Raw genomic sequence first — 14,348 nt, 5'->3', positions numbered from 1 at the left:
TTTCCAAAGATTTTGCGAACGGCATTAACCAGATCTCTCTGCAGCTGTTTGTGGGAGCGGGCAGGTATTAGCACGGCAGTTGCAGAAGTGGGGAAACCCGCACAGCAAGCCTTCCTGAGACGCAGTCATCTGCAGAGTCTGGAGTAGCCCTCACTAACCTTGAGACCCTCTCCCCAGCGCTAAGCATCAGTTAATACTGACTCCCTACCCAACTCCACCTGCTATGTCTTATCTGGCATTTTAAATTCATTTTCTTATTATAGTCTTAAAGGCAGTTTGTTCCAACTGCAGGAGAGTTGCTTGGTATATCAATTTGGTTAGAAGAAACTAATTCCCCACCAACAAACCAACAAATTTACACTACAATGTGGAGCTGATTATAACCAATGACCCTTACAAAACAGTTTAAGATTCAATATTTTTGAAACAAAGCAATGTTGCTGATGCTGCACTGATAGCTTTGTATCAGCATAAATTACTAACTACTTTAATCGGGAATCTCAAAAGATAACGAACTTGATTTATTATAAATACAGGGCCTTGCCCTTTTATAAAAATGACATGCTCTGCAGTTCAGGACACATATTGATTTATGGCACTACTTGTAATTCTCTTTTTTTTTATTTCAACATTTAATAAGAGGTGAAAAATGAATTAAACCAGAACAAGACACATTCCCAATATAATCGTATTCAATTCCACAACAATATTCATACATTATCTACATCCTAATATTTCACTGATAGTAAAGATACAAAACCATTCTGAAAAACGTGCAGAGAGTAAAAGATTAATTTGGCCAAGATTACAGAAAGAGTGAATATTCTTGCCTTTCCATACATAACTGTTCATTATTTAGTGACACCTGACATCTGTTGCTGAGACCAGCTGAACACAATTCAAATCCAGTTTAGCTAGAATAACAGAGAATCATAAAAAAATCTCTGAAGATAGATTATGAATCAATTATGGCATAGGATCCCATCAGAGAGAGACTGAATCTGCCTGGAGTCTGGTAGTGAACAAGTAAGTATCTTAACACCTTTGCTGCAAAACCACTTTGGAAAGCTCTTTGCTCTCTCCTGACCCCTGGACCACCAGTCCTTTACCTCACCTAATGGCCATTTATGGACAGATAGAGCACTTCTTAAGGCATGTCAGGTCCCCATGACAAGGCTTAGAGATTTACTGCACTACATTCAAACTACACAATACAGTTACAAATAATTACAGTACATATCTTTTAAATAAACACAAAACCCATCCATGTCTAATCTACTTACACTAAGATTAAATTGCTTAGGACTCTCTCATCCACCTGAAGTCCTCTAATTTTGTCCAAACAAGATGACTGCCATGGATTCTCTCGTTCTGCATATTTATGTTACAGATTTTTGAGGAATTGCCAGGTGTTTTTCTATACATTTTGCTGCATGGGTGAAGGGAGAATCAGCATGCCAGAGATCAGAAGAAACATTTTTTGTAGTTCACTGGTAACAAGCAAAATTCTCTAGATTATCTTAAGTTTTGGGGGTAATTGCTGGAGCCCCAGGGTGTCCAAGGGGACCGTCACACAACTGCATGAGTATGAGTACAATTGCTTAGTCAGTTACTATAGTGGTAATGATTATTGTTGCATTGGTATGTGCAGAAAACAGTGATTAAGGGCAACGTAAGAATATTTTCAACGTGAAGAATGTTTCCATAGACAGGAAGATCTGCTTGATCTAACTTCAACTCTGAGCTCAGCTAAAACAAACTGTATTCCTCAGGGCACTGCAACAAATGGCCTATCATGAAATGAAGACACTTGGCAGCCAGGTTCATATTACAGCTGCTTCTTGTGCTGACCAGCACAGTCACCGTGACCTCATGTTCCCCCCGCTTTAATATATCCTCACGTTGTCTCTTGTCTCTACTTAACACTAACATTCCTCAGGGCAGAAACACTCCTTCTTGTGTGTTTACAGAACCAGCTGTGCCTAGTGACTCTTACTGTGTAAATAACAGTATAAATAAAAAGAAAGATACAAATCTGATCATGATTTATGGCAGAGAGTTGAACAACATACTCAATTAAATCTCTGCATTATCAAAGTTAATGGAAATTTTTATTCTTGAGGCTAGGGTTTTTCCTATTGTATCGTCATAGTTGGTATCTTCTCGGTACAAATCTTCTTTCACATAAAGAACTTTTTCTAGTCAGTGATCAATTCTGATACCTTGCAGTTATTACCACAACCACATAAAATGGGAGTAAGAGTAGCATTTTCACCAGCACTTTTGTCAAATAATCTCTTTCTATCAAGCATTTCTTCCAAGCCCAGTGGCACACAGAAAAACTCCCAGAATTCAGATTACTGCAGTTTGGAAGATATCCATTGAAAGATTACTGAAAGACATCTGCTTTGGTCCATGAAGGGCACATGTGGGACCAACCTCTGCTATATCCTATAACCACTCACTGATGACCAGACACCAAACCCCACTTCTGCATAGCTGCAGAAAACCAGCATGCTACTACAGTAATTAGAAAAGAGATCAGAAAGTATGGGATACCTACCAATATAACACGGGCTTCTAAGAGATTTAATCAGACCCAGATAGCTCTCTGATAGCCTGTGACAAATTTGGGAGATCTTTAAAAGTCTTTGAAATCCAATGTCATGCTACCACTCATGGATGTCTGAAACAATACATAATTTTTAAGGACTGCTGATTAAGACTGTTTATTTTCTTTGTTGGATTTTTAACTCACATGACTGGTTTCATACTTAAATCCCTTTTAAATAAAGGTGCCTTCATTCTATGAAGTGAACCAGATGGAGTTCTGCTTTTTTTTTTTTTAATCCACAGTATTAGAGGTCAGGCAGAGGCAAGTGTTCAGGGGAGGATTTGGAACAAACTAAAAAAGAATGAGAAATATAAATTCAAACACAATCTGACAGAAAAAGAGGAATTCTCATCCACAAAATGAAATTCCACTATTTTACACAAAAAGAAGCCATTAATTATTAAACAGATATTTGTTGGTTATAATCTAGGTTATATACGGAACTATTATGGCAGTGAGAGTAGTGCTACAGAGCAGCATTTACTGGCATCATGAAAATTATTCCAACCTGCAAAACTCTCTCAACTGAGTTTATGTTTCAGAAGGAATATTTGTTTTGAACAGAAATTTTATGTTAAAGCTTAAATTTTTAAAAGGTACCTCTGTTGTTTCAGAGAAGCATTAAGACTGGAAGCTCACTCTTCCAGGCATTTATTTTGTAACAATCATTTAATTTCATATTTTGTTATGTTTGACAACTCTCATGTGGAGCTAAACACTCTCCTCTGCAGCTACTATGATTATTGAGGGAAAAATATGAAATAACTTTGAAAATGATAGATCAGGTTCACTGGAGGCCTCTTTCTGCTGAGGTCAGCAAGGAGGAAAGGCTGCCCAATATCCTTACCAATGCAGTCACTCCTAGAGGCTATTCTGATTTTCACTTGCTGGCAAAAGTCCCTAAAGGACCATCTGCCAGCAAGAACTAGGGGAGGGGGGAGAATCATTCATGTGCAAACTCAGGTAGTGCCAAGTCCTTCCCAATTCTCAAAAGCTTCAAATAGTAGAAGCTACCACAAGCAAGGTTTAAGACTTTATTATGCCAACTTTACCTGCTTTGGAGTCCTCAATATAGAAGCACTTCACCAGAAGAGACAAAGACAGTCTCCATAAGAAGAGGAGGAGGAGAAAACTGAACAGATAAAAGAATTTATCTTTCATATTCAGAATGTTATGGTTGTGGTCACAGAACCATGGTCAATGTTCCTATGCACTGCAGGTTAACTATACTGAAAAGATATGTCTATGAAAGGCTTATTGGTAAGGGGGGAGAAGTGTCAAATATACACAACAGTTGTGTGTACACTAAGCTCATATCTTCAAAATTGCTGCTACAGGTCTATTTATTTAACTTATTACTACAGAAACCCGTAACAATCCTAAAGCATTCAAAATAGGAGACGCATGGCAGAGCAGCCTATGTTTCAATAACAGAATATGCTGTTTCCCCTCAGATTTGAAAGAGGCAGATCAAAGAGAAAACATTTAAAATTAAATGCAAGACCTTATTCTGATCTGAGGAAAGAAAAAAAAAAAGCATATATTGCAAATACATATGTATCTTTTACGTATATGTACATGTTGCAAAGGTAGAGCTTCAGTGGCTTAGCCTGTCCTGTCACGTGTGCCCATTACCACCCTCACAATTTTATTTTTCTGTAAAATGCACCCTTGAAGGCATCAGCTTGTATAGAAAGGCAACAGCTGTTCTCTTCCGGGTCAGAGCAGATGCAGCACATACCACCAGAGTTGTCTGTATATGATGCTTTCTCAAGAATACTCATAAGGCTTTTTTTTTTTTTTTTTCCCTTCTTCCTTTGCTATTTCTACTGAAAGCATGGCTGTGGATGCTTCTGGCACGATTAGCATTTTCTGCCTTTATGGTACTGGCCAAGGAGTAAGATGATCCTAAATGAGTACACCCTACGGTTTTACTATTACAGCCTCATCTTCCTTCCCCTTCCCACTCTTCAACTCTGTCTCCATCCCGCTATTCATCGCATATTTTTAAGTGACATCTAACATTTCGATTATACTCATTCTTAGACACAGCCCATGGAAATCTTCACTTAGCTGAAATTAGTAATACTGACTTCAGTGAAATGTTTGGTTTCATACCACAGTGCTCTCTGCCTTCTAGCACAGCACTAGATCTTGTAAAAAAGGGAGCAACAACAGTGTTTTTTCCCTATCACCGAATGTTCAGTTTAGATTTTAGGTTTACCTGGCTCAAGGAAAGAAAGAAAAAGACATACTTTGCTGTCGAGATGAAGCACAGCGTAACTGGTCACACATTCTGTGTAGATGATGCAAAACAAGATTTCATGTTCTACAACAAAAATTCTAACCTAAACTATAAGTAAGCCCCAGTCAGGTGAGAAATTGATTTGCTCACTGGCACGGTTTATAAATCTTTCTACGACGGGACAGGCTTTGGTTTTGTTTTACAGTGGCTTGGTTTTTGTTGATACCAATCACTCCTTCACTCCCATTTCTATGCACTCCCATTTCCATGCAGTCCTACAGCTAGCTGCCTGAAACAGCAATTCAGCTGTTTCTTTTGCACATTGATACTACAAAACTGATCCTGTAAACAAAGACTTTTTCTGTATCTAGTATCAAAACAAAAATAGTATAAATATTAGGCAAAATATAAAATATATAGGCAAAATAGTATAAATATTAAGGAAGAAAAATACCATCATTAGGGAAATACTTCTAGATAATGATCTCCAGTGTTAAACCAGCAGCACCATGGATTGGAAAAAAATTCATTACTTGCAGGCAAGGCACAACTCAAGTTGTCTTGCAGCTTCTTTTACCTTGTGTTCCTCAGAAGTGTTTAGCTCAAAGCCAGCATGAGATCTGCTCTGAACTTGTGTCAGATTCCTACAAGAGCTACAAGAAAACACACACTTGCACCACCCACAGCAACTGAGATTACTCCAAACAAGAAATCCCTATACATTTACTGTGAGGTTCAAGGGTAGAGGTACCAAGTTCACAGTGCACTTGGCACAGTCACTGCACTGCCAGCTGTATAAATAGGACAGGTGAAGTACACAGGCTGTAATATTACTTTCCTTCCACACAAGCATTTAGCTGAGAGGACATTTTATGGGGAGAGGGTTGGGGAAGCAGGGGGGGAGGGGGGCAGAAAAAAAAAAGGGGGGGGGGGGGGAGAAAAAGAAAGAAGCAGCATCGGCATTAATCTGGCAGCAGCCTCCCCATAGGGCTCCCAAAGGTCTTCCAGTGTCCTCTGCCCCATCAGAGACAGCACAAGCCACCAGCCACCAGGCAGGACTGGAGCAGGAGACAACCTTGAAACTATTTCTTCCAAACAGACCTTCAAACTATTCCTAACTATTCAGAACTGGGTAGCCAGGCCTCAATTTAAAACAAACAAACAAAAACAGCCCCCCCCCCCCCCCCCCAAAAAAACCCCAAAAACACAACCAAAAAACCTCTTTACAATTAAACTTTCCACTTGCATGGATTCTTTTGATGGTTTTTTTGTTGTTCTGGAGGTTGAAGACTACTGTCCCAACGTGCTACCCGTGACAAACAGGCAGCCTTCACTCCAGCACTCCTACAAAATTAAGCGCACTACCACTGAGACTCCTTCCTCACAAAATTACAATGTTGGTGTAAACACTACAAATAAAAATATCTTGGAGTTTTCCAAACAACAACTGTTACCCAGAATAAATGTTTTCATTCTGAATTTATCTCTACTGCTCCCATCCTGGAGAACAAACAGGACATTGTTCTCCCAATCCTGCCAGAAACTGCCAGAATACATTGTATCATTCTCTCCTACTTAATAAGCCAAATAAGCTTTTTTTTCTTTTGACAAACCACAGAGCAATATAAATGTCACTGTGTCATTCAGCACTCCAGACACACATCCACAGATAGGATCTGGTGGACAATGTTACAGCAAACCGTCTAAATTGCAGCCATCTTTGCCCTAAGATTCCAGCTAACATCTCAAATTTTTTTCTGCCTGGAAGTGCAGTTCAATTTCCTTGGAATTTAATCACTGTTTTTTAAATTACAGATAAATTTTAACCAATGCCTTAATTTTTACTGAAGTGCTTATGAAGATACATCTGTCCTTTAAAAAAAAAAATTAGTTTTCTTTTTTCTGAAGCCCATTCTTAAGTATTTTAAAAAAAGAACACATTTCCTAATTTGCTTCATATCCCTAGAAGAGCCTGAAGTATTTGATCAAGCAAAAGAAAGTCTACAAAAATCCACAGCTTCTTGGCGGAATAGCCATTAAAGTGCAGGAGAGACTCTCTATCAATTCCAAACGTAGAGTAGATGAGCCTAAGAAAGAAACTGCAAACAGTATTTAAGAGCAAACAAACCTTCCCTTTGCCCCAGAAAATCTCACAATTCTAGGGTCTCAGTATTTATTCTATTAACTTTTAATTTGCTGCATACTGAAGTAGAAAAAACTCTACTGAAAATTTAGATTCCATCAACTTCAATACTCTTGAGCTGTTAGGTCTCACTAGTCTTCCTAGGAATAGAAGAATGACAAAACCAAAAACACTTTACGTGGGGTTTTGTGGCTGATCTGATAGTTTGACTTTCATGAAAACTCATTTGAGAGTTAGGTTTTTATGGAATGCAGAGGATAACAGGTACCTGTATGGTATTTGTGATGATGATAATCAGATGGCACTCCCATAAGGCCCTTGAAAGAAGATTTACATTCTGTATCACCTTTTCTTTTTTGTCTGCATATCGCATCCTGCGTTTGCAGTATTTTGTCTGTTAAACTGTTTTCAACGTCTGAGTTCAAATACTCTGCTACAAAATCAAAGGTGATACTCTCAAAAGCAGTTTCGATGGGCCTCAATTTCCTAGGGGCTCAAAAGAAAATAATTAAATAGGTGAAATTATTATTGTGGAATTTGGTGGACTATTTGCTTGTTCCTTGCACAGAGACTGCTATAAATACATATTTCCTTATTATCTGCATTACAGGAGTATCCAAAGTCTCAGGCAGGGTTGGGTTTCTGTGTGCAAAGAGAAAAATGCATTTCCTAGCCTGTAAGAGTTCACAGCATCAGCAATGATCCTGCAATGACTTCCATGTGTGCCAACACCTGAACATTTACAGATGCCATAATAATGCTACAGACTATTAGGAACTAAATAAATACATAAACAAACATTTTTCATATACACTGTTATACAGCTGTTGATTAATAATGATATCCTGGTCACTAATGAACTTGGCTGGACTAAAACTGCCAACCTAGAGATGAACGGAGGGTGAAAACTTAGTCCTTCATGAAACCTGGAGAGACAGGTGACAAATTCCTTCCTCCAATCACAATAATAGTGAACAGTAACATGTTAGGAGCCTATGATAACTACCTGGTAAATCTATGAAATCAGTTGCACAGCCTGATATCTGAGCAATGAGTTTTCATTTCCAATAGGTTTGGTACTATAGTCTCCCTTTTACTTACAGATGCCAGTGACATGAAGTTTTGATTAGAAGGAATTTCCTTCTGCTGCATCTCAGTCATTTATTTTTAGAAGTCCAGTGCTGACACATGAAACATTCCTAAGTGCATCAAATAAATGCTTCCTTTTGAACAATCTACCATTACACAGTTCCTTCCAGATCATCACATGCGGCTGGACGTACTCCACCCTAGCTCCAAACCTGCTAGGGAAACGCTTTTCAAGAGGTACCTCCAGAAGATTGGGAATAAGCTAAGTCCCTTCTGGATCACCTACATTTAACTATAGATCTATATTGTCGTCACAGATAAAAAGACAAAAAAGAAACAAATAACATTTTAGCATGGGGGTTTCCCAACTGTGACCATGCACAGCCCACACATTACTCAATGTCAGCCTAAAGAGTTGCTTATCCCTTGTTTGCAACCTCCACCTCCAACACTTCACCCAAAATTCTGGATATGTCCCTTAAACTCTGCTGTTATCTAGTGGTTGCTGAGAAAAATGAGTTTGTGAATTGAGCCTGAAGCCTCAAACCAACTCACTGTAATTCAGGAAAGATATTTATATACCCTCCCTGAGGACTGGTTTAACTTTCCTCTACTCCCAGTCCTTGGACATAAGCAGCGAGTCTATACAATCACTAGGACATAACTGGAAGTAAACAAAAGGTGATAAAACTGAAGCACTTACGATAGGGATCTATAACTATGAACTGAATGCTGAAGCCTTTTCTCATGTGACCAGTCATAGTGGAATCAACAGAATTACTTATAAAAGTTAGGACTCCAGGATCAAGGTTATGAGGATTATGATGGTCTGGGATGCTCTGGGTAATACGTTGTTTTACAAGTATGCTCCTTTAGATCACCATTATTCAATGTAAATGTGCAGAAAAATCAGAGTCTGAATTAATTAGAATTCACAGAAAGCATAGAGAGAGACAGAAAGATGAATGCGGTATGAATAAAATACAGTGTGAAGAAAATGGTGTCTTTGACCATTCTTTTGTGTTTGTACTGACACTGATTTAACTGTATTTTTGTACTTGAATTTAAAATAAAGTCTATTATAAAAAAGGCTTTGTGATAAGGAATATAATTATCTTCAAAGGTTTATGTGGCACAGAGGCAGGTTTGAGTTGAAATTCTGGACTCAGTTCACACAGGTGTGTGGGAGGCCAACTCTGGACCTCTCTATGGTTTTGTTAGCAACAGCAAAAGGAAAGGTTAGCAATCTGCACTGCATTCAAAAGAGCTGAAAAATCAAATCCATGTGACTTACTGGCACCATACAAACGTTAAGTAAGGTGACTTATTAGCAAATATGCCTAATATTATATTACCTAATGTCACATATTGTCATGACAAGGATCCTCAAACTGTTCTTTGCTCAAAATGAATTTATGGATCAGTCTCAAATTACTTCCCAACAGGACTCTATCACACGTATTAATTATGAACCAAATCCTGTGTCCCTTGCTACCCTAACAAAAAAGAAGTCAGGAATTGTTTTAGCTATATATGGAATGAATACTATTCTGATTCATATCCTTTACAGTAAAAAAATGCAAGAAATCCCTTCAGGAAGTCTATTCTGGTTAGGAACATTAACTCCTCTTATTCTAGATCTTGTGGAAACAGTCAGGAATAATGCTAAATTTACACAATTATTGAATTGTACTACGTTCTGTTGTTATCATACCTTTTTACAAACAGCCATAGAAGGAGAGTTAAAACGGACTTATGGGGCTCAACTACAAATGACAATCAAGTCATTGCAAATCCTTCACACAGCATCTGAAGCTACAAAAGTAATTCACCATGACCTAACAGCCTTGCTAAACCTTTGTTTCCATTTTCTCAACCTTTGTTTCCATTTTCTCAATTGTATTTCTATATTTAAGAGATGTAAATTTGGGTGAAAATAGAATACTCCTCACTGTATTTTAAGTATGTAGTACTTAAATAAATCCAGGAATGTATATGAGAATTCATTTGCCAAACTTGTGAGCACTCATTATTTTTGTTCTGAAAACTCGCATCAGTCTTATTAATTCCTCTCACATAATTTATCACATATCTTCTGGTTTAGATGACAACTATCTATTGTAACTGCAATACATATCCATTACTTTCACATAGTGTAGAATGTTGCATGTCTGACTTTAGATAGGCAGATTTCATTAATTTTAAAGTAATCTAAAAAAGAACATTAGTTTACCAGCTTAATTGGTGTTAATATCTAAATTACATAGTCATTATGAAAAGAGAAAATGTTAAGATACGGCTTTACAACAGGAACCTAACAGTTCATTTAGATACTGGAAACCAACATTCACTTTCTTATCAATTTTTGGTGTGTTTCAAGGCATGCCTCCTGGTCTAGTGCTCTGAAGCTCTTCTTGCACACATGGCTGCCACCAGTAACTGCTTTTCTGTATCACATTTACAACCAGACTGCATTCAGTTATTTGCATGCTACTTTGTAGACGTGTACATAAAGCATTAACAAAGTCTCTGAAAACAAAACAGTGCAAAAAGAAAAAAAAAATGCAAAGGTGCCATCCAACCACAAAGAAATACCAAAATGTGACAGCAGTCAAGCAGAATAATGCAGTCAATGAATCCAGCCCACGCCGCTTTGCAATACGTAAAGTGATTATCTGTTAAGGACTGGTGGTTCATTCAAGACAAGGGGTCAGTCTCCGTCCAACAGCCTGTCCTGCAAGAACCACTGCCTGGCAGCAATAACTGCATGGACAGAGACTCTTCCACCCACTCACCTCCAGAAGTCACCTCTTCAGAACTGGGTTGAGGAACATTGGCAGGACAATGTGGGGAAGCTTGCATTGCTGCCGCCCTTGCTATACCTGTCCTGTGGAGAAATAGAGGACTTAATTTCCAGGGCTGTCAGTCAGCACCTTCCACATTACAAGTGAAGGAAAAAGAAATGATTTTGACAATGTCTGTTTCGAGCGAGTACATTTTGGGGTGTGGTGAAGAACACCCATTTTCTACTGAAGTATTTGGATTACTTTCACATCTTCTGTGGAGCTCCATTTGTCTGCCCAGCCAGCAAGCTGGATTCTTTGGTTCATGAGTTGATAATGCTCTTGCCAGTTACCTATGTAGCAAGCTGGGATATGGCGATTGAGAATCAACTTAACTAGACAGCCTAAATAAAATAAATAAGGAAATAATGTTTAAATTAATCTTTCAATTCTGATGTGAACAAGTATTTCCCATTGGGTAACTCTCTCCCTTCGTCCTCCCTTTCAAAATGGCAAGTTTCTTAGTCTGCTCTTTACACATTTCCTTTACAGAAACCATTACCATATGAATTACCTAACAGAGACGCAGTTCTTTTGCTTCCTCTGTCCCACCCATTCCACAGAGACATTTTATTTTACTTCCACATTCATCTAAATAGGGTTATCACAAGAATCAATCCTAACAAAGACAACTTCTAAAGGAAAAAAGGAAACTTTCCACTATCCTCATGGTTTCCAGCTAGGATGATGGTTTTCAGCCACCAGTTTTTAGTATGACACATACAAATGATTTGTATATACCAAAGTGCCGCCCATTAGAGAGAGAATAAAAACAAAAAAAATCCCTCTATCTGAAATACATGAATAAATCATTCTTTTGAGTGAGGTGATGAAGTGTTTTACAATTTCAAAAACAATTCTCTAAAGCCTTACTAAAACAAGTGTGTTTGCTTCCAAAAGTGATGTCTGTGTATCTTTCAGGAGTACCATGATGGTTTTTGTTGGAAGAAATGTCAAGTTTAGACACAGAGGATTGGAAAGTAATGACCAACCACTTTATTCTGGTAGGAGCGTGCACTGAATACTGATGTTCACAGGCAGGAACAATTTCCAATAATTAATTGGAAACATATCAGCCCTCATTGCATTTGCTTAACTTTGGTCAACAGCAACGTTAATCTTGCAAGTGAATTGAGAGACAAGACAAAGCCTATGCATGAGGTTTATATATAATTCAGAACTGCTGAAAAGCATGGAAAGCAAGCCAAGAAAATGAAGATTATAAAAATATGGCAGAGGAACTCTATTAGGGGGAAAAAAAAACAAACCAAACCCAACTTTTATTGTATCAATTACTTAAGCTCAATCTTTCAGCTAGGTGTATGCTAAAGAGTAAATGTAGGGGTACATAGAATTGCTCACTTCTTATTTGGGCAAAACAGACTTATGCATCACTCACTTCCTGAACGAAGATGCCAGACAGGGCATTTTCTTAACTTTTATTTTTACGTTTTTATTTGCCATTGTATACTGCTTTTCTTTACACAAAGTTCCCAGTTTCCAATGTACTAACCACTTCAAAGCAACAAAACAGTTCATCTTTCTGAATATCTGCTACCTTGGACTATGATTATAAACAGACTTCGGCTAAGGTATTTGCACAAGGTATCTCCAAGAGAAATAATAACAATTGGTCACATATATAATACCATATTTAATAAACCCAGTATTTAAATATAAAATAAGATACAGCATGTTGGCTCAAAGAAATAGGACAATTAATTCTGTCCTGAGCACTACAGATAGATGTTCTGTTCGCTTCATAAGACAGTGATTATTCTAAGCACTAACAGGAATTTTAGTAAATCTGCTCCTTTTCTTTATGTGAAAAATACTAGGAGTATCAGAAAGAATCACAATCATCGTGGGACCCTGATGACCTTAGGTTTTACATACTGCCTAAACTCCTCTCAGAGTCACCAAAAAGCTGCCCCCAAAAGACCATGACACATAAATAATCTAGATATTACAGTAACAATGCACAGGTATCACTGATACTTCTTTCTCCAGACAGAGAAAAGCACTCAAACACTTTGAAATGTTTGGGGATAGTTTCTAATAATCCTTGGAAGGACTGGCATTAGTGGAAACAGGTTTCACCCAAAACCACAACTGTTAATGCATTTACCCTCCCTCAAATGCAAACTGGTAAAAGCTAAAACTGGAGGGGAAAAAAACAAAGCTACAAGCTACAACTGAAAGCAAGAGCTGAAACAGTCACAGTGTGGATTTTTGTTTGTTTGCTTTAGTAATCTACAAAAACATCAAATGCCAAGCATTTCACACTTCAAGGGTAACCTACCTCTCTTTCACAAACAAGCCTTAGCATTCAAAAACAAGAACCTTATGCATTAAATCCTTCAAAGAGCCTTTCCTTACATCCTCCTGATTTTCTCCCTACAAGTTAACTATCGTTCTTAAACCTCCCCTACATTCTATGTTGGCCTAACGTATCCAAGCACTTCAAGAGGCTCTTCAACCACACAGGATATTTCTAAAAGGTAGGATCACTTTGACTGTGTGGGAGAGTAGTTCATGGAATAAAAAAAAAAAAGAAAACAATTTTGCCACAGGAGAAAGACATATGATCCAGAGAGTAGTCCAATTCAAACAGAAAGCTCTTCCATGACAGAAAGCACATGCTATTTTTAGGATGAACTCACATCCTGCCACCATATCCGAGCTAGAATATCCCCTCTTCTTCCTTGTTTAAATATTGGGTAGAATCTACTGTGTACGTAAGGACTGTAATATACTTCCTGGACTTAGTTCTCAGGTCCACCAGAAATTTTCCTGTGAGTCCTATGGAAATCACTGGTTTTTCTACAGCTCATTTTCCCTTTGAGAAATGAAGAAAACCTACCTTCCAGTCTCCATGACTGGAAAAAGAAATGGTGAGAAGTCCATAGTGTGGACCTTTAGATGAATGAATCCATGCATCTATGGCTGCAGCAGCAGATTCCTCATCTCCATTCTTTACCCAGTGACAATATTCAGGTGGTGCTTGAACATAACCTTTCTCATAACTGCATGTCTAAGAGGACAGTACCACTGTGGATTGTAGTCCCACCTGGGTCTCCCCAACAAACATATAGCTGGTGAAGAAAAATGAGCCTGACAATTTGCACCTGCAGCTGAATCATGTTAGTCATCACTGCTAGGGAGCCCATACTTACATTCCAATATCCAGAAGTGATGTTGCTAGTACCTGAACCTCAATGGGTAGTCTCCACAGAAAAAGGAACGACGACAGTTTCAATATACTATATGCTATGGCTTTGCTAAGAACCTATGATTTTTTTATACAAGCTAAAAGAATATTGATTTCTTTCAAGTCCACTGCACACTAAAGCAATTCCCACTGTTGCTATTTGAGGTATTAGATAAAAATGCCATCTTTCTCACTAAGAAAAG

At 38.0% G+C, this 14,348-nt stretch overlaps 1 protein-coding gene across 10 annotated transcripts in view; it reads right to left on the bottom strand.

Annotated features, from left to right (window-relative positions):
• The window catches only part of PPP2R2C (protein phosphatase 2 regulatory subunit Bgamma), a 204,105-nt gene that overhangs the window by 113,140 nt on the left and 76,617 nt on the right, over positions 1-14,348 (bottom strand). For 2 of the 10 annotated variants that reach the window (XM_030033143.2, XM_030033056.1), the window contains exon 2: positions 10,887-10,978. The exons of 6 other annotated variants lie outside the window; for them this stretch is intronic. In XM_030033143.2, the coding sequence (XP_029889003.1) occupies positions 10,887-10,953 (67 nt within the window). In that variant the 5' untranslated portion in view covers positions 10,954-10,978. Of the gene's footprint in view, positions 1-10,886; positions 10,979-11,086; positions 11,179-14,348 lie in introns of those variants that run through there. 2 more of the 10 variants (XM_030032790.1, XM_030033585.2) reach the window with 2 other exon arrangements.

Source organism: Aquila chrysaetos, chromosome 1 (genome assembly GCF_900496995.4).
Source record: "Aquila chrysaetos chrysaetos chromosome 1, bAquChr1.4, whole genome shotgun sequence".
Taxonomy (NCBI): domain Eukaryota; kingdom Metazoa; phylum Chordata; class Aves; order Accipitriformes; family Accipitridae; genus Aquila; species Aquila chrysaetos.
The sequence above is the reverse complement of the archived record's forward strand: the minus strand, read 5'-3'. Positions and strand labels throughout refer to the sequence as shown.